Source organism: Balearica regulorum, chromosome 3 (assembly GCF_011004875.1).
Source record: "Balearica regulorum gibbericeps isolate bBalReg1 chromosome 3, bBalReg1.pri, whole genome shotgun sequence".
NCBI lineage: Eukaryota > Metazoa > Chordata > Aves > Gruiformes > Gruidae > Balearica > Balearica regulorum.
The window spans coordinates 101517570-101540377 of record NC_046186.1 but is presented as its reverse complement, the minus strand read 5'-3'; the positions used below and the strand labels follow the sequence as shown (position 1 = coordinate 101540377).

Below are 22808 nucleotides of genomic sequence, written 5' to 3'. Positions count from 1 at the left end.
TGATTGTGAAAGAAGTGGAGGAACACGAAATCCTATCGTTGAAATGTCTGACGACTCTCATGTACTTCAGGAGGGCCCACATCTCCTTATTCTACAACCTGTTATTTACAAACTGCATGGAAGAATCCTGCATGAAAAACTGTCTGTAGCCAAGGCAGGTTGTACTCTACACAGTTGCTTTAATAATTAAAATTAAGACAGAATTCAATCCCAAACCTACTTATTTTAGATTACATTTCTACTACTTCCATCTACTTCAATATCCAGAAGTAGGTTAAAATTAAACTAAGAGATTTTTTATATTCCTGTTTTGCCCAAGATACTATATCTATTCAGATAATCACTTTTTTAAAATCCTTTTTTTTTAAACAAGAACTATGAAAAAAATGCATGAATCACTACATTACCTTTCTCCCTTTCCTAATGGCATCTCCTCAGAGCTTATGGGACGATGGCCTGTAATTCAGTAAACAGGAGGAAGTTGTTCTGGCCCCTATAAGTACCTGAGTGCTCTTGCTAAAAAATGCAGCTTGATGATGACTATTTTTCTTTTTTTAATAAAGCACACTATACATTTACTTTTGCTTTGTAGCTGTAAGAGACCTTTCACAAAAGCCAGTTTCTCTCAAGTCATTTATTTCCTTGCAAAATACAATCTAATCTACAATATAAAATACAAACCAGCATGTTTTCCTCTAATCCCTTTCAGCTACCATACTATTCAATGCTACTGTAAAGTAGGTGTGAAAATTTCAGATGGAAAACATGAGTTAGTTGGATCACATCCCCTTTAAATACCTCAATTCTTTTGCAGTAGGAAAACTTAATAGTTCAGAGGTTTGGTTGTTGTTTGTTTTTTTTTTAAAGTTCATGGGAACTATTATACCAGAAGACAGAGTAAATGCTCCAACCTAAGATACAGATCTTCTACTAGCTCCCCCTGGGGAGAGTGTGACTGAGGAGTTAGCATCATTAGCCAGTAGGACAGTGATCTCATTTCAGTGACCTTGTTCTTTCAGCATCAGTGACGACGTACAATGCCAAATCATTTAATATTAATATGTAAACTCTGTCAAGTGCTTTCTAAAATGTCAAGTGCCCCTGCCCCAATTTACAAACTATTATTTTATGGATACTGTATTATAAAAGTGTTATGAAGTTATATTATAAGCAGTTATTAATGCCTTTGCTACAGGCTGAATCTGTAAGAGGTGACGGAGCAACCAGCTGTTACAGGACACCTATTTGGGATAGATCAAACTAATTTTTCTAATGCACCTTGCCAGTATTTTATTTCACAGAAGTGACAAGCTGTTGGCCTCAACAGCTGTAGTGCTGATGGCTCAAGAGCCAGCTAAGTCGGTAAATACAGAAGTTTTCAGACTGGGAGAAGCAAGGGGATGGCAAGAGGAGTACAGGCATAACATCCTTCGTTATAATTTGGCTCTTCTTAAGACTATAATCACCATCGGTTATTTTACATTTACTTAACACATTCCTAACTTCCCTGCTGGAAGCAAGTAGTCATTGCGGTATTAGAAGAATAACTGTAGAAATGCCATTCAGCACTAGGGGCTCAGATCTACCTCCAGTAAGTTTCTCTACACGCATTCCAACACTTGCTTTTCAGGAGGGTGTAATGATTTACACATTATTCTTAAGTAGAGGAAGTTTCAATGGCAGATTAGTAACATAAACTGACAAGCTGTATGTGCCTGTCAATGCACAGCAGAGCTGTTGCTGTCTTTGGACTATAACAGTTGCCATGTGAAAAATACTCCATTTTTCTTTATAAAATAATCCATCATCCCAAGTCAGTAAGAGGCCATGAGTAAGTATTGTGTAGCTTTTCCACACACAGCTGACTTCAACTGGTAACGGCTTTAAAAACAGAAGAATAAAACCCCAAGTTTATGAGTGTCTGATAACAAACTGGGTAATCCCGGCGCATCGTTGTCGGCATTGCTAAATCTGGTCTTGATACCACAGTGTCAACATCCATCAGATGCAACCGCTGCATGCTGCTTCAGTCATTCTGTGGCTTTCTGTGGAAGTATGTGCAGATCTTCCTCATGGAAACTGAAGTGGTTGCAGCCTAGGGAAAAAAAAACAAAACCCCAAACAAATCAAAATCAACAAGAAATGTTTCTAGCTTAACAGTTCATATGCTGCAGGAGTCTTAATGTCGCCCCTCCATCATTGCTCCAGTTTGTTTAGCTTCCTAAATAAGATAGTAAATGAAAGGTTCTTTACTATAATCTGTTTGTCTCACAGATAAGAGGATTACCTACCTACAGGAAACACTGGCTAAAACCTAGTGTTGTCTTACTGCCACAGCAAAAGCACTCTGGCTGCAGGTTCAGCTTCCCTACAGCAGGTAAGAGGGCTGCAGATTTCCAAGATGTAGCAGATGAACGAATGCTACTGGTTTTCCAGGCACCTCCTCAGGCTTTGAGTACAACACAGGAGCATCTCGAAATCTGAACTAGAGCATACTAGGCAGGAAACGCAATTGTTCTATAGTAATCTTTCTTCAGGGCAAATCTTTTTGTCTTGTGTTTAAACATGTACAGCATAAAGCACAAGCAGATGTAGGCGTACTATAACCAAGACTTCTTGGTACAATCACAATATGAAGAACGCAGCTGCTATGTGTAACTTAAGGAGTGGTGGCTTGCCCACTTCACAGCTGATAGAAGTGCTGGAAGAGGTGAAATCAGGTAAGACATGAGATACTTTACCAAAATAAGCCTTAGTGATAGCAACAACTTCTAGCATCAGATATTCAATTGAGAGTACAACTAAAATTTGATGAATGAAAATTTACCTAACATTTACTGAAGTAAGACTCAGTCAGACACTATAGGACTCAGAGTCCAGTGTCAGACATGAGTAGAGTTTGGTTTGTTTTAAAAGAACATAATTACCATTTCTCAGTTTGCACGTTAAACCGTCATGCTCTCATGCCAACTATTTTAGCTGCTTTATAAGCTTAACTTTCAGATCCTAGGATGAGCTCTGTGCCAGGCTTCTTGTACATCAAAAGTAGGATTATGTAGTTCAAATCCTGTCCTGTGACTCTTTTGCAATTCCTTTGTTTTCTGCTAGTTTTCAGTTGAAGGAACTGAAGGTGTTATTTAGCCCCACAGTTCTAACATGGGTAACAAATTCTTTTGCTACCTGGGCCAGAATAAAATTTAGTTATTTCTTCCAATGCTAAGGTGGCTTTGCAGTAACATAAACAGGCAGATGTGACGGTGAACACATAAACAGTATATCTGCCAGGAAAGGTGCTGTCATTATTGCGCTTCTCAGAGTAGAGCTGTATTTCAGATGATGGCTACATCCTTCGAACACCTGACTGGGGACTGGGAGGATCTCTGAGCTCCTGTGTGCCCTAAGTCCCTTTAAAGTGAGGGACATGAACATCCTAAAAATTCTCTTCCTGCATGGAGGGGATTAGTAGATAACAGCATTAATGTAGCTGGCTTATTGGGCCAGAAATCGTCCCTTTTGTCCACAATCAAAGGGATCAGATAACTCTTTGAATGCCTGAGCAGGAGAGAACAAACAAGGGGAGAGTGGCAGCTAGGGATGACTTCTTTCATGTTTACTGTCACCAGCTGTCCTACTTACAGTTTTCAGTGAAGTGGCTGCTGCCACAGCCTCTTGTCGTTTGGCACCGGGACTGCAAGATGATGGGGGGCTGTTTGACGCGCTCTGGCTGCCAGCTCTGCCAGTCCGGAGCTTCTCTCCCAGAGCAGACAACCAATTTTTTCTTTCAGGTGAACTATTCTCCTTATCTACTACCTCAGTGTCTTTCCTGCACGGAGATCTGAAAAGATGGGGGGGAGTTTGAATGCCTGATGGATTAATATGGCTTCCAGGAAAGGAAGGTTCTTCTGGGTTGCGGCTGGAGCCCTCATGGTCATTATCCAAGTCAGCCAGGCTGACAGAGCCTTCATCACAAGCTTTTTGGTCTGCAGCCAAGTGACATAAATTCAGCTTGGATTTCTTAGCCGCATGGTCCAGTTCAGTCACGCAGCTACAGGCCTGCAGACACTTCTGCCCCGCATTGTCTTCCTTGCTGCAGTCAAGCCTTCTCTTGGCACGCTTTTCAAACTGCGAGTGTGGGGCCTTAGGAGGACAAGCAGCTTCCAGGAGACCTTGGGTGACTTCTGCCAGGGCTTTTCTAGGAGAAGGAGCCTTTTTCCCCACCTCTGTAGGAGAAGAGCACGGAGTCCTTGTAACCCAATGTTTAATGGACATTTTAGAAGAAGGGATCAGTTTGGGAGAAGTGCATGGGCTGGCTCCACTCTGCTTGGCTGGGGTGCAGGCTGCGGCCGTCTGGGTTTTGAGAGCGCCTGTTGGAGTGTTTGTAGACAGCGGAAGGTCTCCAGAATAAATGGGAGCACAGGCAGCTGGCCGTGGCGAGGAAATGCATGGGCTGCCCACTGTGAAGGCCTTGGCAGGAGTATTCTGTGGGCTGGATGGCAGTCCTGATAGGGGAGAAATAAGTAGTCTGATGAGGAACACAGAAACAGCAGAGTAAAGACAGCCCGTTTGTAAACAACCCTTCCAATTAAAGGAATTCAGTGCCGACCCTGCTTCTTAGACATACCCTTTTCAATTAAGCGGTTGCATAAATCCCTCTAATTTCAGTTAAACTGTTACAAGTCCTATGTAAAATCCTATATCATATTGATAAGTATAATACAGTACGTTTGTGCAATGTCTTGACATCTATCCCTTCTGTAACAAGCACACTCAAATGAGCTACAGCCAAGGGACTGACAGACAGACAAAACGGATCTTGAACCTTCCAAGTTTGTCTAGCCTTGCTGGAAGCCTTGCAGTGGCTTGATCTAGACAGCTCTGTACTGAGATGGTGCCTGAGAGCAATGCTGGTCCCCACCCGCACTTTGCCATCTTTAACGGGTGCGTAACTAAGTTGAGGGACAAAAGTACTGTAAGCAGGTCCCACAGCTAATTACAATACCAAGGAAAACTTATGCTGTAATGCCCTACCATATGAATAATGCTGCTAGTGAGGCATTAATAGTTGCATATTTTAAAGATGACAAAAAAGAGTGAGAACAGGAACTTTCATTCTCTTGTCTTTTTGCTGGAGGATTTTCTGTGATGCTATATTAGTATGAAGACGGTAGTTATTTACCACACCAGGGAAAAGTGAGAAATTCTTCACCTCCTGAACAAGGACTTAAATTCCAAAGAAAATAAAATCGGTCACTGTAGTAAGTTATTTCTTTAAAACAAATGATTCCCAAGCAGATATCTTACAGTGGCTTTTGAGCTCACTAGCCAAGACATAAACCCTCCTGTTTTTAGAAAGAGGTTCTGAATACCCAGCTTCTTGAAGCCGTGGTCATAGGTAGGGGCATAAGGACCTCACCAGTAACAGTGGGAATCACATATAGCAAAGATTTTGGTCTGCAGCAATATTACGGGGTGGGATTTTTTTATTATTATTTTCTTTCTGGCACCCTCCCACAGAGAATGCATTAGCAGGTTTGTTAGATGCCTGCTTTGTCATTCACCTAACTTGCAGGGATGCAATTAAATAGGATAGCACCTTAGTTACTCTATGCATTTCCACTGCTGAGCACAAGAGCTCTAAACATCTTCTGTATACCAAGGGTTTAATCTGAACTCCTAATTCTCAGTGTTAGCACCGTACTATAAAGCACTTCATTAGAATAATGCGAAGTCTAGTGTGAATAACCTGCCATTTTCTTTAGGATGTTGGGCTGTCTTACAAATAACATGTCGCGTGAGCACCAACATGACAGTTTGATTATATACCATACTAAGCCTCGTTCGATCCTTCCTTTTACTGTATTATCTAGTATCCAAAACAGGAGTACTGGTGCATCAGAGCAAAATTAAATAGGACCCCATATTAATGGATCCCACTACAAATCACTCTAACACGCGAAACAGAGTTAAAGGCTCCTTTCCTGATAAAATCTGCTACTTCATAACAACTTGCTTCAATCTGGACTAAGAAAAAGTAACTGCCAATATTGGTTCTCCTAATCTTTACTTTAATGAGCACTTACAAGACAATAATATCTCAGCTGGGTAATTAATTGCACTTAAAAATCTAAGCTCCTAGAGGTAGAAGAGAAGTAGCAAGCTCAGCAACTCTTGATCCCTAATCACCATCTCCAAATTCATACAGCAGAAATATTGCATGAGCACTCTCTATCCCAAACCAGTCTGAAAGTTCTACTGTGGAGACACTGGATAAGGGAAAAAAAGCTATCCTGAGAGTTGGATGAGTGTCACTGCAAGAAGCAAACCCAAATTGAGAAACATTCCCAAACTTGAGATAAAGAAGACAAAGATCAGGCTTTTTTCTAAGACTGCATGCATTATTCAGGCTTCTAAGCCAGTTCCAAGCTGTTTCCATTTATGCTGCCGTTGCATGTAGTACAATACTGTAAATACCTGCAGTCAACCTGCATAACACCAAAGCACGTTATTTCAGATACTTCCTACCTTCTCTGCTACATGTCTTCTAGTGATATTATCAACCCCCAGATTTAAGAGTCACAAATAGTCCATGCACAGGCCTGCTCCAGAAATTTGGTTACACAAAAACAGAGAAGGTAGCGCAACTTGGGGAAATCACAAAAATAATTTCCAAAGAAAAGGAAACTGTGCTTGCTACACTTGACGGTATAGGTCAACAGTCAATACGCAACCTCAGTCTCACAATTTGTTCCACATAAATGGGTGGGGAACTACCTAGATCTCATCCCAGCAGGTCTGAAATAGGACTTGGCTTGCCAGCTCTGAATCAGTCTCTGCAGATAACTCCTATATTCTAACAGCACGTGCTTTGTGTTCAAGAGCCAAGGTCAGCAGGAAGCCTGCTGTTGTGTTTGCAGTGTCTGTGTACTTCCTCTTCCCTCCTGTTACTTTAATGCAGCAAGAGCGAGAAGAAGTTATTTTTCTAGTATAATTGCCAAAGTTGAATTGTAAAGTTTTAGTGTACAATCTACCTCAGGTTTCAGGCTTCTGGACTAGACCTATGGTTACTTTTCTTTTGCTGAAACTGGTATGCAACGTGATTTTTGAGCCCTCTCTGAAGCAGAGTGTGTGCACACAAACCATTTACCAGCTACGGAGCAGACCTGGCACTCTCCTTGCTATTGTCCTGCAAATTTCCTGCAAGACTGTTACTCACTGGCAAAAGGTCAGAGGCAATGTTATCCCATTAGTGGGATTTGGAGACCTTCAGCCTTTATTTGTGTTAGCCAAGGTGAAATTCATTTGGAGGATGGGTAGAAAAGATAGGGGGAACACAGGAAGTCACATCACCAGCTGCTGAGAAGCTATTGTAATCTTAGTTTCAGAGCTATTCTACAGAGAAGCTCATCTTATTTCACTTTTTTGGGGGGGTTATTCTCCTTTTACCTACTCTACTGCAACAAAACACCAGTCAACACAGTGCAATGATCCAGGGCCCCTTTCTTCTGGTCTAGGGTACTACCCAGTGAGTAGCTTCTCTGTACAGCCCAGATCTGCTTGCTAGCTGTGACAGCATGCTGCATAGCTTGTCTGGTCCCCTAGGCTTTGTAGAAAGGTATTGCATTTGTTAACTAGCCTTAACATGGGAATAGATGAGTGCTACTGATTAATTCTGGAACATTATGATCACATCATGATTGTCTACATGCATTTTTGAAATACTTCTGCTACGTCACATTTGTCTGTGTAGACAGTCAGTACCACTGTATGAAGCTGAAGAAAGAGAGGTAATATTGATAGCAGCAGCAAAGAAATCTCTGCAGAATTCAACTACTGTACAGCAGGAACCAGTTCATAGGCTGTATATGTGCTGTCAGCCCTCTACTGGGTAAACTAGCAAACTGGAAAAAGCATATGATCTTACTGCTCTCAGTTATTATGTGATATATTAAAAAAGTGCGACTTGTTGCTACAGTGCATGCACACATGACGTCTCCTTTGGTTGCTCAATTATTGAACCCTGCTGATACCCTCTGAAGAGCTGGCTGCCCAGGAAGGTGTATTAGTGAATATTTGCTTTGCAGTCTGGTCATACAGACTTCAGCTACTCGTAAGGCATTTCAGCCAACTTGTCTTGTTGGTGGCAGAAATATTTACAAGTAGAAGTGTTTGTCTGGCTATATGAATTATTGCCTAATATGAAAAAAATAGAAGACTAATAAGACAAGCCAAAGGCTTTTGTTGGTACAGAGAACAGCCAAAATTCAGAAGCCATGTTGCAGAGCAAGATATCTCAGCTCAGGGGCCTTACCTGCTCCACGTTGTTCTGGTTTCTTCTGAGTGACCCAGCCCACCAAGCTGATTTTGCTGAATGCTGATTTCTCCTCCTCAGGCCGACATCGTAAGCGCCAAATCCTCACAGTGTTGTCATCAGAGCACGTGGCAATCTACAGTATAAATTAGCTTGTTGGAGTAACCAGGGCACATCCTGTGGATCACTGGCCAAGTGAACTAGAACATCTACACCTGACACCCCATGCCAATATGAATGGGGTGAAGCCTGGCTGAGAGGGTACAAGATTTGATGGTAAAACAAACAAAACAACCCAACTCCGTTTCATTACTGTGCCAGACAGCAGTATTTACTTTAAAGCACGCAAGGCTGCCGCCTTCATGTCTTTCCGCTAGAGAAATCTCAGTCACCAGTAACCGTTTGCCTTGCAGAGCTCTGTAACAGACGGCAGTCTGCTCAGGAAGGGCCAGGGCATATTTTGAGATCTCAATCACTCGCTAGACAAAAACGGCCATGCTGCTTTTTGCACCTACATCTAGGTCTGTCTCTGTTACTCAGGACCTTTTCTGCTTGGGAACGAACATTTGCAACACACTGAGAAGGTGACATTGGAAGGCTGTTGCACTAGCCTTAAGCGCTATCTCTTCAGTCAGATGTCAGCCGTATCTGGCAGAGAAACCAACTCTGCTAGAAGCATTGGTCTAGATTCCTGCTGCAGCATCACACACTCCAAAAGGATCTGTGGAATCTCATCTGAAGAAGCAGCAGAACCCACCTAGGCCACATTTTATGGCTCTCTTCGGACAGATTAGCTGGTGACTCACATGGGAATCAGCAGCAAGAAAAATGAAATGCTGTGGCCAAAGTTCATAGTAATCTGGATCGGAAAGTGCCTCTACTGTGACATCTGTGACACCAATATTGTCTCTACAGAAGGCAACTTTGCCTCTCAGATCACTCCAAGCAGCTTCCTGACCTCTCTTAGCACCACATTTTCCACTTTTCTTCATGCTTCAGCATCTGTACAATGGCTGACTATTTCTTACCTGTGTCAGTAACAATTTTCAAGGCTGTATTGGTCTGCATTTCTGATGCATCATGATCAGGATGGTGGGCTACCTCTAGATCACAGATTTCATCTAAAATGCTAATTCTCATATTTTTGTGCATCTTACACAACTGGAAAAATTCCTCCTGTTCGCTTGCAAGACTCCTACCTTCCTACACTGCAACACTTTTCTGAAGACCCGGTGCTATAGTGCAAGCTAGGGAAAGTGGCTGACTGGCTTAATACTGAAAGAAAGGGGTGAAAGAAAGTCTGGCTATTATTAGGACACTGTCTAGGATTTTTCAGGGTTATTTCTCATTTTGAGCTCGGCCAATCATTTGAGCCAACCTCCTAGTACAGTTCTCTTCCTTTTAGTGATACCTGGTGCATAATTACTGACACAATTTCACTGTAGGTTTTTGTGTGTACACACAAATATTTCATAAAAACAGCTCAGATTTTGAAAAAAGGTCACAACAAAAAGAGTCTACATGTTTTTTAAAGGGCATTCAAAACTTCTTGCCGCTCTGTACAAGACTAGCAGATGTATCAATGGTCAGACAGGAAAGGAAGCTGTAAGTATGGAACCACAAAACAAGCTTTTGGCTTATGAAAGCCCTGATTAAATGGTTGCACAGTTTTGTCTCTTACAGGTGGTATCGCAAGGTCTCATCAGGAGAAGTCTTTGTTCATCTGCGATTTCCTAGGTCTTATCAAACAGCCTATTTATTTGAAAATAATGAAGAAGTTCTGATACATTATACTCATGTGACAAGCTTGGTTTACTGCCCCTCTAAATGAACATTTTTAGAAATTATTGACTAAAAATTTCCTCCCAAATAAACAAACACTGCTGCAATTTTGAAAAGCAGATTTTGCCACATCACATCTATTGTTTCACAGGAAAGACAATTTTCCAGAAAACAAACCTTAGTGAAGTCTGAAGGACACCAAGCAATGGAGGTGACTTCTTGAGAGTGACCAAGGAGTATCCGTGGAGGAAGGCTGGGCTCAGAAACCTTAAAAATTCGATAGAAAAACAAGTATACAATCAGAAGCCCCACAGCCTAATATACATCACTAAGAAAAGCCCCCCACAGCCCACCTGTGAAGCATGTGAATAGTTTCCATCTTTCCTTTATGAGATGAATAAATCAAACGCTCTCAGCCTGTCATTATAAGGCAACTTCTGATGGAGCCCTAAGAATCAGTTCATGTTTCATTTCTAGATGCGAAGCAGCTGGTCAGCACTGAGATCACAGACTGATCACAGACTGATCACACTGAGATGTACTGACTTGCCAGGAAACACTTGTTCAGTTCTTGCTACACACAGGATTTCTGCCTCCAGAGCTGTCAGCCCAAAACACAAGCATTTTACTATATTAAGTACCTCTACCTGTTCTAGGTAAGATGTTTAAAAGCTGTTGGGAAGCTCATACTTTGAATCAGGATAGGCAAATATATTCTGCTGCCATTTTACAAATGTCCCAATCACATGTCAATGGTTTATTAAAAAAATAAAGCCACCAGCAACAAAATCCTATAGATGAACGATATATTTGTGCGACTGACTGCCAAGAGCCTGTACCTCCTTCAACCAACCAGCTGGACCAGAGACCCTCTTAAGAGTTCATAAAAAAGCTCCCTAAATCACTTATGCTCATTAAACTGATCTCCGTGTCTCTTACATCCTTCATAAAAATCTTTCTCCTGTTCTACAGGATTACTATTAATCTTTGATTACAGTTCATGTAAATGACAGATACAGCTGACGCTAGCATTAAGTGGCCCAAGGAAGAAAACACACATGCATACACACACACACAGAGATTATATCCAAGTTTTGCATGCTTTCAGCAGGCAATCTTTTCTGGAGCTATGAGTCACCATTATTGATGTGACATTATAAGGGGGATTTATCAAGGGGATTTGCATAAATGACTAAGTGAATGAACAGATCCTTTAGTGTGTGGGCAAAGGAGTAGACATTACATACAGATTTCAAAGGAAGATGCAAGACACTGGGGAAGGCTTCTGATTTACACACAAGTTTTTCTCTTGTGGATCACCTCCTAAAACAGCCTGCAAAACTGCAATTGAATATCCAGCTTCGGATCTTAAATTCTGATGCAAACAGGTTCATCTTAACAGGTTGCTTTTTTTTTTCCTGGCATAGCAGAGGCAATCACTCAACTAAATATCCATTAAATGCTTGGTCAGAGTATTCCCTTCTCTGCCAAAACATGCAATACCATGGAACCTAATCCCTATTTAGGGAATAAACAACAGGACATCTCAGTGCAGAGAACACCTTCGTTTACATTTAATAGCAGTCTTGCTATACGCACATGAGAGACACAATAGTGGTCTAGTAGCCACTGATTGCTGAAAGGAAAGCAGAGGAAGAGAATTATTCTTGCTGGGACACGCTCGTTTTACACCATACTAGTGTAAATTAAACCAGCTTATATTACTGTGAACTAAAGGAGGATGCATAGTTATAGCTGTGTCCACTGTGTTTGGCAGAAGACGGTTGGCCAGTCTGCACACGTTAAGTCAGGATTAGCCACAGCACATGCTGCTTTTTGCCTGACTTGACAGGATATTGGTGGGGAAGTTAGAGCTATTGTGGAAAGGTTAAAAAGAGAAACCTAGGAAATGCGACTTTATTAGTTGCTCTACTCACTGAAACAGCTGTTGTATCCATCATCAAGATTCACTATAAAATGGTGTCTATAGTTTTATGCACCATATGATAAAGAAGTGCTTAAATTCCAATGCTGGGACAGAGCAAAGGGTAACTTAATATGGTCACCTCAGACTGGTCTGTACCAGAGGATTCAAAGGACAATGGAACTATGGAAGTATATGTCTATAAAAGATACTTTTTTATTACCTGGAAGGCAGCTCAGCTAGGTATCATCTTTGTAGAGACAAACCTCTCTGCTCTCTGGCTTTTATAATCTTAGGGCTGTTCAAGAGTCAGTTCATTAATCAACGAACTAGTAATTAAAAAAACCACCAACACAATAAAGTGAGCGTTCATTGCCTGGAAGTGACTTATATATGGAAACAGACTGAAACAGCGTCCTCATAAGCCACAACTTCTAGCCTCAGTATTCTTTGGGAATTGCTGACCCAGACACAACTTAGCATTGCTGCAAAAGCTTCTCAAAGAAATAATCTGGGTGGACAAGGTCTTGCTCTGCCTTTTGTTCCTCTCTAGACATGGAAAGCTAGCACTCTTCATTAAGTTATTTCCAATGTCACCTGTTAATTGCCTCTGCAATATCTAACCATGTTTTTTTCACAGCATAATAAATCCTCTTCCCAGGAAAAGATACATATGTTTCAGAGTCTGTGAAATCTGCCAACATTTAAAACAAATTAAGAAGCCTCTGGATATGACAGATCTCGAAAAAGACAGTTTTGCTGCAAGTCCCACTTTCTAACATGACTATGGGATTACTTATGCAATGCAATCTGTCACCCACATGTGATAGCAACAGAAGCCTTCTGTACATGAATGCATTTTAAATGTGCTTCAATGCTTCAACTTTGAGATGTAATGACATCCTTGAATGCTCTCGACCCCGTCCCAGCCTGTGTTCCAAGAAAGTATCAAAAAACATGAACACAGGATGCACAAGCCAAGTTTGCACAGGTATTTTTGCTGAACTCGCACGGAACATGAGGAAGGTTAAAATGACACAACTTGGCATGGGAGTAGCCATGCTACTGCACTCCTGCTACTTCTGAGTAAGCAACCTAGCTGCTTACAAGTGTTCTCCAAATCAAAGAGAATACGTGCTCAAACTACCACCACAGCAGGCTGGTCCTCTGATCTCAAAATTTTGTATTTTACTTTCAAACTCATTGTGAAAGGAGTAAACAAGTCAGCATTCCTTAAAAATTACCCCAAACCTGAAATAAGCAGTCACCTGTGGTTTCTGTCTATTCTACTTCCAGATAAGAAGTCCACTCAGTTGCCATATGGCTGTCAAGTATGGAGAGCAGAACTTGAAGGACGCCTTGTTCTGAGGTCCCTGCTATTAACTTGGTGACATTTGCATTTGCCAAGTGAGGAAGTCTCTCGGCTGTCAGATGGCACTTTGGAAGTTTGCTGAAGACTCTGGCTGAGCCCTTGCTGTAATACAAAGGCTCTAGCTACTGTAAATTAAGCACGAGAAACAACTATGTCTGAAGCAAGAGCTGGAAAAAAGGGGAAGTGGGGAAAAGAGTGCCCTTTAAAGCAATTAAATTGTTAGGTTTCTGTTAACGTGCTCCATGGCTAAATATGAACTGAGAACTGTCGGTCTACTTGTCATAGCTGGCTGAATCACCAGGATTGAAAGAGGATTTTAATGCCCATTAACACCAGATTAAGATCAGCAACTTGCAATAAACAGCAGTGATGAGAGACATATTGATGGCAGGAGGTTAGCTCTGTTTTACATTAAACAGTTACATATAGCCTTGACAGCAACACACTCCGGGCACAACGTGCCAGGAGCTAACCCCACGCTGCTGTAAGTAGGAGTGGGAGGCAGGGAGTGTCCTATGTGAACATGAAAAGCAAATGAAATGAGAGTGGAGCAGCTCCAGGTTGCATGCTTGGGTCTCTCCCAATTGCCTCACCTTCCAGATGTATGCGTTGCAGTCACTCGAGCCGCTGACCAGGAACTGGTCGTCTGGGCTTGTGCTGGATTTGATGTAAAAGGTTGAATTCTGGTGCCCGCTGAAAACTGCCACTGTGAGGAGAAAAGGAAAAAAAAGAAAATAAAAGCCCCACTCAATGCACAGCTGTGGAGTCGGTTGCGCAAGCGGGGCTGATCTTACAGGCTTTTCCTGCCTAGCCACATATCCTCTGGAGAAAGAGGTTACACCGCTCCCTTGCTCAGGGGGAGCTTCTGGGGCAGGAAGTCTATATAATTCAACTGAAGCCCCTCAGGCTTCCTGAACGAAGCAGGTTTACCTGAACAGCTCTCTCCACAGCATTAGGAAGCAGTGCCAGTTTCGTTCAAGCTTTAGCTTCACCCCATGTCACGAGCAGGCCGAGACATTCCCCGGGCTGCCCCATTACTCCTTGTCTCTTCCTCTCTCAGCCGCCACCACCGGCCCTGCTACATTAAGAGGGGCAGTCGTGGAGAAAGCATAAGGAGGGCTTTCTCCCACCCAGGTGGCAACAAAGGTGCTTGCTGCTCCTTCTTCCTGCTGCCAGCATCTTTATTTTGTCAACAAAACTTGCATTGTGTCAGCCGCTGGTTGACCCCAAATGGCTGCCATTTCCCCTATTGTGAGGACCATAGGAGCTGGCAGCCGGCACAGGAGCTGAATGTGCACCTAGAGCACTCGGCTGCACTGTCCCGTCCTCTCATTGGGGCAGAAGGGGTGAGTTTCCCACTGTAGTCCCAGGTGGGGCTGGCACCCCCTGGCCAACCCTGTTTTAATAGTGTTTTTGGCAAAGGAGGCGACCCACAGACCAGAGGACAGGTGACTGCCTTTGGCGGCCTTTGAAAAGTTGCGAGACCCCAAAAGATCCCTTGTTTTTCACCCACAGCTCTCCCAGCGCAGCGGTTACAGGACAGCGAGTCCTTTCCTAAGCCAGACCTACCCGCGAGTCCTGTTACAGAGAGGATTTCCTCACATCCCAAGCCCCCCACCCCGCAACCTTAAAGCTGCCTACATATCAGATAAGCACAGCCGTGATCGGGATGAAGGCACCAACCCGCGGGCAGGCGCTGCCCTCTGCGGGAACAGCAGCACACCGAGAGAAGCCGCCACGTGTTTCATCCAGCTGGATGAATCGAGATTGCTCGCTGGGTTTTATCAGCCGCACACAGAAGGCAAGAGCTCCATGAGGAGGCTGAGGGTGGGATGCCCTGTACTTTAGAGAGAGCCCGCTCCTGCGGAGGGACAGGCCGGGGAGCCTATTTCCACAGCTCAGCAGTGGCACCCGGGGTTAAACCTCAACAACAGACTTATTAATATTTACTACTTGCACCACTTCTCAACTTTGGAAGCAATCCCACCCACCAGACTGCCTTCCTGAAGAGCAGACAGAAGGACACTTTGTTCATTTAATTTCAATTAACTGAGAGACTGAGAAAAGGCAATGGAAACTTAAATCATGTGTCTGGCTGGAATGCATCTAACAAGTTTCGCCGCTTTCTGAGAAGCGGCCGCTGGCCTATGACAAAGCGGCTTAGTGAACCGAAATCTGTGGGCCGTCTTGTCAACGTAAAGGTCACAGATGCAGAGCTGAAGGAATCTAAAAAGCTGAAGCATCTCCACAATATGCTGGGGATGCTTTCTACCAGAAACTGCGGTAGAAGCTAAATTTAAAGGACACCGTAAAATACCTGAATACGGCCATTTTATGTGGATTCATATCTAAGAAGTTGAAAAATCAGTGATTGCCAGTAAGCAGAAGATTCAAACTTGCTTCACGTGGGTAGCAGCTGGACACTAGCCATTCCTCACCGGGTAACACGCAAATTACCTTTGTAGTAGTCTTTGTAGTTGTCTTAGTCTGGGTCAACCAGTACCTGCACTTAGGTAAGTTTTTGTGCTATTAATTTTATGTGGATGGCTTAACACAAAATATGAACAGCCCTTGTAACAGGTGCCTTCTCTCCCGGGTAGCTGTAGACATAAGAGCATGGAATAGATTTCCTAAGCATTCAAGCGGTTCTCTGTAAGTCACAGGGAGACACTCACCTTTCTATGCTCTGTAACACCTATTTTTTGCAGCTACTTCCACAGATATCATGCTTACCTGGAATGGTCCTTAAACTCGTCATATTGAACATGTAGATACTGTCATCAGTGCAGTTAGCAAACAGATTAGCACCAGTGGAATCCAAAACTAGGCTAGAATATCCTGTAGACAAAGAGAGAAGTTCTTCATGAGAAGTAACTCCACAAAAAACATTTTGGAAAACAGGCATTCTCAAAGAAATGCCAAGAGAGGGAAATTTGGAAAGGATCTCTATCACGTATGAGATTGTCATTGGAAAGTTTATTTGTTTGGCAGAGCACTTGCTGGAGATGGAAAGTTTCTAGAATAACATCTACATCTCGTGAGGATTCAGGGTGATATTTACAGAGGAATCTCACCTTCAGAGCAGGCAAGCAATTTATTTAATAGTTTCAAATGGGTAACAGGAACAAACAATTGTAGAAGTAGAGATTAAAAATAAATGGAAACTGTCATGCTTTGGTAGAATAAGCCATCCTCTGATTTGTTAGTGATTTCGGTTCAAGAAAAATCTTTCCCTGCAAGCAAATTATTTCGCAACCAGCTCCTTGAGGATTTCCCTGGTGTTCTTGGGACTGATATTGACCATTACCATGTCAAGACAGTTGATTAGACAAGTCATCAGGAATTACTGTGTTGCATCAGAGCATTGTAAGGCATTAAAATACAAAGAAGCACAGAGCAACATGAACAAGGGTGCTATTGTTTTTTGATAACAAACAGCTTCAAGTAATGCTCAACTCTGGAAGGTTATAATGTAAAACCCCAGTCCGGTCTGTTGCCTTTGCAAATACAATGCAAAGAAAGAGTTCAATGTGATTTCTACTCATGCATCAAAACGACTAGCTAAATTCTACCTCAAGAGCTCTATTATTCCCTCATCTCTGTTTGTGAAAATGCACTGCTGAAGCTCATGCAAGTTTTTATCATTGGTGCAATGATAGAAAGGCAGGGCACTTTCACTCTTCAACTTGAAAATTTGGTATTGGCATTCAAAGTACCCTACTGAGCTTGTCAGTCTGATCAATCATCAGTTAAAAAGACAAGAGATTGCACTGTCAGTACATCTTAAATTCACTTTGCACTTTAACAAGTACATCCTCCAAGAACTTACCAAGTTTGCGAGTACTGGTCCCAGGGTAGCAAAAAGACTTGAAAGGCACCGGGTCCTGACGGTAGGCTGCATAGTTCTTCCGCAAGTCCCATACTTTGATCACACTGAAATAGAAAAGCACAAGGGTCTTCAATTTCAGAATTTCTTTTGCAATGCTGATAGGGCCTTCTAAGAGCATAGGAATACAGGTCGCTCATTACCGAGGAGTGTCCAGTGCTAAGAAGCACAACTGAGCAAGAGTAGAGCAGAGACATGCTGAAAGCAAAACAATTGCTCTGCTGGTTATGGATGAGGAAGCAGCATTGTCTTCTGTAACTAACACAAGATACAACATGAGCCCACAAGTCAACTTTCTTCAACTAGTGAAAGGAAATACAAGGATGCCTTTATACTCCTGACTTGTAGTTATAAAAATTAAGTCCTTCAACACTTTTCTTGCTCTCCAAGAGCAAGCCTCTCTCACGAGCCACAGGCAGGAGAGTTAATCTTATCTGCGTCAGAAAGGCTCTGACCACATGGAGCCTGCTAAAGAATCGACCTACGAGAGAGAGGGTAATCGCCATGCTAATCAATGAGACAGTTTGCTTGAGCTCCAAGATGCTGCAAGAGATCTGGCACCTAAAAGAATGCATCCTTTGTAACTCAAGGCAACATTTTCTCAAGCATGCCTACACATATCCAGGCACCAACCGCCCACTTGCATCCCAAAACAGCTCACTGTCTAACAATAGTCTGTTTACTTGAGGTCCGATAGGTCCATGAGAATAGAGAGCAATGATAAGAACTGCTCTCGTTCCACCCCATAGCTGAGACACTAAAATGAGCACTTACTGCATACACACAATTTGTCCCAGCACTGCCATCTCCAGTAAGGAAGAAAAGCAGCATTCAGCTTTGCCAAAGCAAGCTGGCAGCATAGCTCTGCTGATTCTACCTAATAGCAACTGTAGCTTTGTGGGCCACTGTGTGATCTTAGGAAAAAAGTTGCCCAATCTTTTTGTGCCACTAAGAAGAACATGCAGAATAGACAGAAAAGCAGGCGTCCTCCCTCCTTACCCATCAACAGCTCCTGCAGAGATAAGAGTATGCTCGTCCTGAAGCAGCACCGCAGTTACACTCTGCTGGAAATCCTTAAAGGAAAAAAGAAAAAAAAAAAGAAAAATCCCACAACTTTATTTTCTTTCAAGGTCGGCAAGATCTTGCTGCTTAGTCCAAGGCCAAGTGAATACGAAGGAAACCTCCCCCTAGCCAGGCAGGAGAACCTGGAAATACCAGGTGCCATTTAGAACACAACAATCCTTCGAACACTCCCACCAGTGAAATTACCACTGAGCAGTAAGTGTTTGGGCAGCAGTTTGAGGTTATACCTTTCAGGTCAGAGATAAGAGAGCTGCCTTCATCGCAAGGTTTAATCGATTAAATAAGACCAAGTCTCACTCCAACAAAGCAGCCATTTGTGTCGTCAAATTAGGAAAAAAAAAATAAATTACAACCCTCTCTATCTCCCCCCTCAAAAAAGGAATGCTGGACTACTCCTTTCCTCTCTGGAAAAAAAAAAGATGTATTTTCACATGGCATTTGTACAAAGATGGCTTTGATGACGCATGGGTTGTTAGACAACTAAACAATGTCTAAAATTAGCCATAGCAAGTAACTGTGACACAAAAACCTACCTCTGCAAAGATAAATGGAAGCATTTACCACATTGAAGCCAAATATTTCTCACGATAATTACTTAGGAAGACTTCTATGAATAACATTGTCCTCAGAAGACAGGCCTACATTTCATTTGTTCCCCAGATACCTACCACCAGGGGAGCAAGTCCTCTTAAGTTCTGTCTTTTCTTCTTCGGTTTGGAAGGAGTTTGCTTGTCAACCACATTGTGTGCTCCACTGATTTGATTCACCTGCCTATAAAATCCATCTGAAAAAAAAATCAAAGACATCTCAATTAATAGTTTCGATGCAATTTTGACATCATTTTAATAAAACAGGCAGCAGCTTGGAAAAGATCCTAAAAAGTGGCTGAGACTAACCTTTAAGATCATTAATGTATTCTGAAAACAAAAAGTGTTAGTAACATACGAAACCAATGAGAACACAGTAGAAAACAGGAGCATATATTGCAAAAAAATGCAGAGGTCAATGTAGCGTGGACAGTGAAGCTAGAACTGGCCTAGGCAGGCTGCCTTTGGAAATCATTACCCCTTGGTCTGGTCTTCAGCATGCGTAATCATCTGGAGTGTTCAACCCATTTCATCGTGAGCAGAACTATAGTCAAAGGTAGCTTTCCAGTGCTTTTCCACTCTACTTCATAATTCTCTATTAGCCTTTTGTTTGCTACTTCTCACTTTATGAGTTAGTTGCTTTACTAGAGCAATGCAACTTTTCTACTTTTCCTATACCTCCCACTTCATGTGGAGCCTCCCTTTTCCCCCACTTGCCAGTTTGAAGAGCCAGGGAACCTACGACAGATGGAAGAGCGAGACATGTTCTGGCAGCGCAGGCCAGGAAACTGCTGGGACAGAGCAAGGGACTAGGAGGAGGCATAAAGGCATGACCTGACTGGGGAAAGAAAAAACTCCAGGAAACAGAAAGAGAAGAACAGAATGAGCTCACCCTGCATTTAGTAGGTGTTCCCACAATACATTCAGTTGCCCCCAGCACTCGCAAGCTCCTTCACTTCTGCACTTTCTGCCTTGCTTCCTACTCTGGCAGGAGTCTGCCCAGCTTTGCTTGATCCCTGACTTAAGTGCTCTCACCCAGCCCATCTATCTCCATGCTGTCCCACATGAGGATGTATTCTGTACCCCTTTATCTCCTTACCAATACACAGGGCATTATCAGGACAGCATGTATATTGTGCTGCAAATCTGAGACTGTTACAAAGTGGAAAAACATACTAGACACAGAAGAAATACCTGTTCTACCCTTTTACTGTACTAAAGCCATCCACTGTTATCTGACAATCTTCTTACTGAAGTGTTGCCTATTATTGTAATTGAAAGCATTAGTCCAACATGTACATCTAAGTACTGTTTTTATGTGAGATATTGAGCTTTTCTGATACATATCTGAAAGTTCAGTTACCTTTCTTATTGCATCTGGTATCCCAAACCATGATGTTTCCATCTCTGCCTCCAGTACAGAAGACCGCTGAGAGAGAGGAAGAGAGTGCTGTTAGCTTCCAAAAGTGTTAATTAACTGAAAGCAGTACAATGCCATCCAAATATGTGCCTCTGGCTCTTCTGCCCCAACACTTGGGATGCCAGTCCTAGAAATACAAAAATCAGGCCAGTGTTCTGCCATGCTTTTTGACTAGTTTCCTTACGCTTCCTAGTTTTTCTTTACTACTACTCTAGAGAAAACAGCTAATGAAAAGAGTATTTACACACTTATGTATGGAAGTAAAGACTGAATGATTTCAAACTTGCCCAAGATCAGAAATGTGCAGACATTAGCATCAGGTCACCGTGAAGTTCCAACAAGTTAGTTTTGCTTCACTGGCTAGGTCACTGCTCAGTCTGCCTTTGCTATTTGCAACTGTCAGTTTCCAAAGCCCTTTTATAGCCCCCAAACTACAAATGTGCCAGGGGGAAAGAAGAAGGAAAAACCAGACAACAGGGAATATCAACATTTACCTTTCTCAAATCTAGAAAAAGCAACTGACTTGAGGCTACACTGGTGACCTTTGCAGATGCCAAGAAGCTCCCCGGCTCTCACATCCCACACCTTGGCTGTCTGATCTCCTGAAGCAGTGACCTTCAGAGGAGAAAATAAAGAGCTTTAGTCATGTTCTGCACACAGTTGCCAAAGCATTAAAAATAAAGTTAGATGGCAAAAGATTGCTTACAATCCTGTGTTCCCCTGGTACCCAGGCAAGGTCAAATACAGCATTGGAGTGAGCCTGCCATTCTAACAAGAAAACAAAGCCAGGATTAGTTCAGTGCATTGCAGCATGATATTTTGCAGAAGAGTAAAGAACATCAGATGCTGAAATCAGAAAACCTGTCAACAGCTTGCCTTAGGCATGAAAAACAACACAGAACAATTCACCTACTGCTGTTCTAAGAGCACCCTCACGCTGCTGCTTTGTAAAAAAGACGCAGCGAAGTATATGAAAGGATTTAAGTACTGCCCACTTTTGTGTTTAAATGACTTGCAAAAAGCTTTCTTTGATTCCAGTAAATCACATAGTTGTCATATCAAATGAAGATCAGGTTCTATATAATATTTACCCTTAAAGATGAGTTTGCTGGTAGTTTGAGCTTCAGTATCATACAGTCTAACAAATCCATCTTCATTTGCAACTGCCAGTACATGCTCCAAATTTGGGGCTGAAAAGAAATTGAAACGTATTTGTGTGTTACGTAGCTGATTCATAATCATGCCCCAGCTCTTTTGTGAAGGGTCACAGACGCTTTAAATAGGGTACACAGCAAACAGATAGCTGTGAAATAAACAGTATTTGCATAGCAATTTGAATGTTCAAAAAGCAGAAATATTGGCAAGCATTTTTTCTAGATGTTCCATTCAGAAATTACTGTACATGGGCAATCAAATGGCTTCAGGAGCAACTTTTGAGATAATGGCCTCTTTCACCAGCTGTAATAGGTCTCCAGTTACAGTTTTCTGTACCTATACTACCTACCCTCTGCAACCTCCAATACTTTATATGGATCCGAGCTGGAAAAGCAGGAAGCTGCCTTGGAGAAACGTATGAGCTCACACCAAAACTAGACTACTAGAAATGAAAGAGTTTTGCCCTAAAGATCCAGGAGCTTCCATGCTTACTTCACTCATCATGTATTTATCATCCAATTATCCAGTTTATATCACATCTAGGTGCAAGTACACTATTACCAGCTCGCTTTAAAACAAGAAACTCTGAAACCAAATCACGAGACACATTAAAATAAAAAAGCTGACAACGGTGCCCGCACCTTGACCCCTAAAAGGGCCTTTCTGAAGGTGGCTTTACCTGCAGAGAAGGTGCAGCCGAAAGGAGGGACCGGCATTCCCGTTTCCCCGTAAGACAGGTGGTCATCTTCGTGGCCGCACTGGTAGCCATCCAAGAGATGCTGCACGGGAAGCTGCGAGGACAGACCTACAACGAGACAGACGGACCATAACCGCACCAGACACCGCAGACCCGGACGCGAGGAGCCCCGAGGTCCCCGCAGCGGCTGTGGAGGCGCCCGAGCCGCCCGCTCCGCCATCGGGGATGGGGGTCTCACCCGGTGGTTCCGAGACCAGCGCAACGGCAGCGGGCAGCGCGGGCTCACGCCGCCGCCGTCCCGCAAGGCGGGGAAGAGGCAGCGGCGGTGCGGGGCCGGTGCAGGAGGGTGCGGGGAGCGGCGCGGCCGCGGTACTCACCGGGCGGGGCGGCCGAGGCGCGGCGGAGCAGAGCGCGGCACAGCATGGCCGAGAACAACCGGCGCGCGCGGCCCCGGCTCGTGGCGCCAACTCCCGCCACCGACCGACCCGCCAAACGCGCCTCGGACCCTCATTGGGCAGCAGGCGCCCCCTTCGCCCCGCCCTCTTCCTCTGACTGGGTGATGCAGAGGGGTAGGGCCTCCAGGCCACTCCCACC

The 22808-nt window shown here is 43.2% G+C and overlaps 1 protein-coding gene across 1 annotated transcript; it reads right to left on the bottom strand.

The window, feature by feature from the left end:
• Positions 1-619: 619 nt before the first annotated feature.
• Positions 620-22696, bottom strand: DTL (denticleless E3 ubiquitin protein ligase adapter). The gene is made up of 15 exons (XM_075749200.1): positions 22592-22696; positions 22197-22322; positions 21454-21552; positions 21069-21130; positions 20857-20977; positions 20306-20371; positions 19024-19139; positions 18272-18345; positions 17216-17319; positions 16120-16224; positions 13980-14092; positions 10268-10357; positions 8309-8444; positions 3637-4499; positions 620-2095 (listed from the first exon to the last, which is right to left on the bottom strand). Exons 1-15 carry the CDS (start codon positions 22635-22637, stop codon positions 2027-2029), a joined length of 2190 nt encoding a protein of 729 aa, XP_075605315.1. The 5' UTR covers positions 22638-22696; the 3' UTR covers positions 620-2026.
• Between the last annotated feature and the right edge of the window lie 112 nt (positions 22697-22808).

What these genes read in the sequence shown, in the direction of transcription:
- DTL (XM_075749200.1), bottom strand. Translation starts at nt 22,637, where the DNA reads ATGCTGTGCCGCGCTCTGCTCCGCCGCGCCTCGGCCGCCCCGCCCG. An exon ending in TACCAGATGCAATAAGAAAG is followed by an intron (nt 19,140 to 20,305) that starts GTAACTGAACTT and finishes TTTTTTTTTCAG; the next exon opens with ATGGATTTTATAGGCAGGTG. An exon ending in CAGCCACTTCACTGAAAACT is followed by an intron (nt 2,096 to 3,636) that starts GTAAGTAGGACA and finishes TTTTTTCCCTAG; the next exon opens with GCTGCAACCACTTCAGTTTC.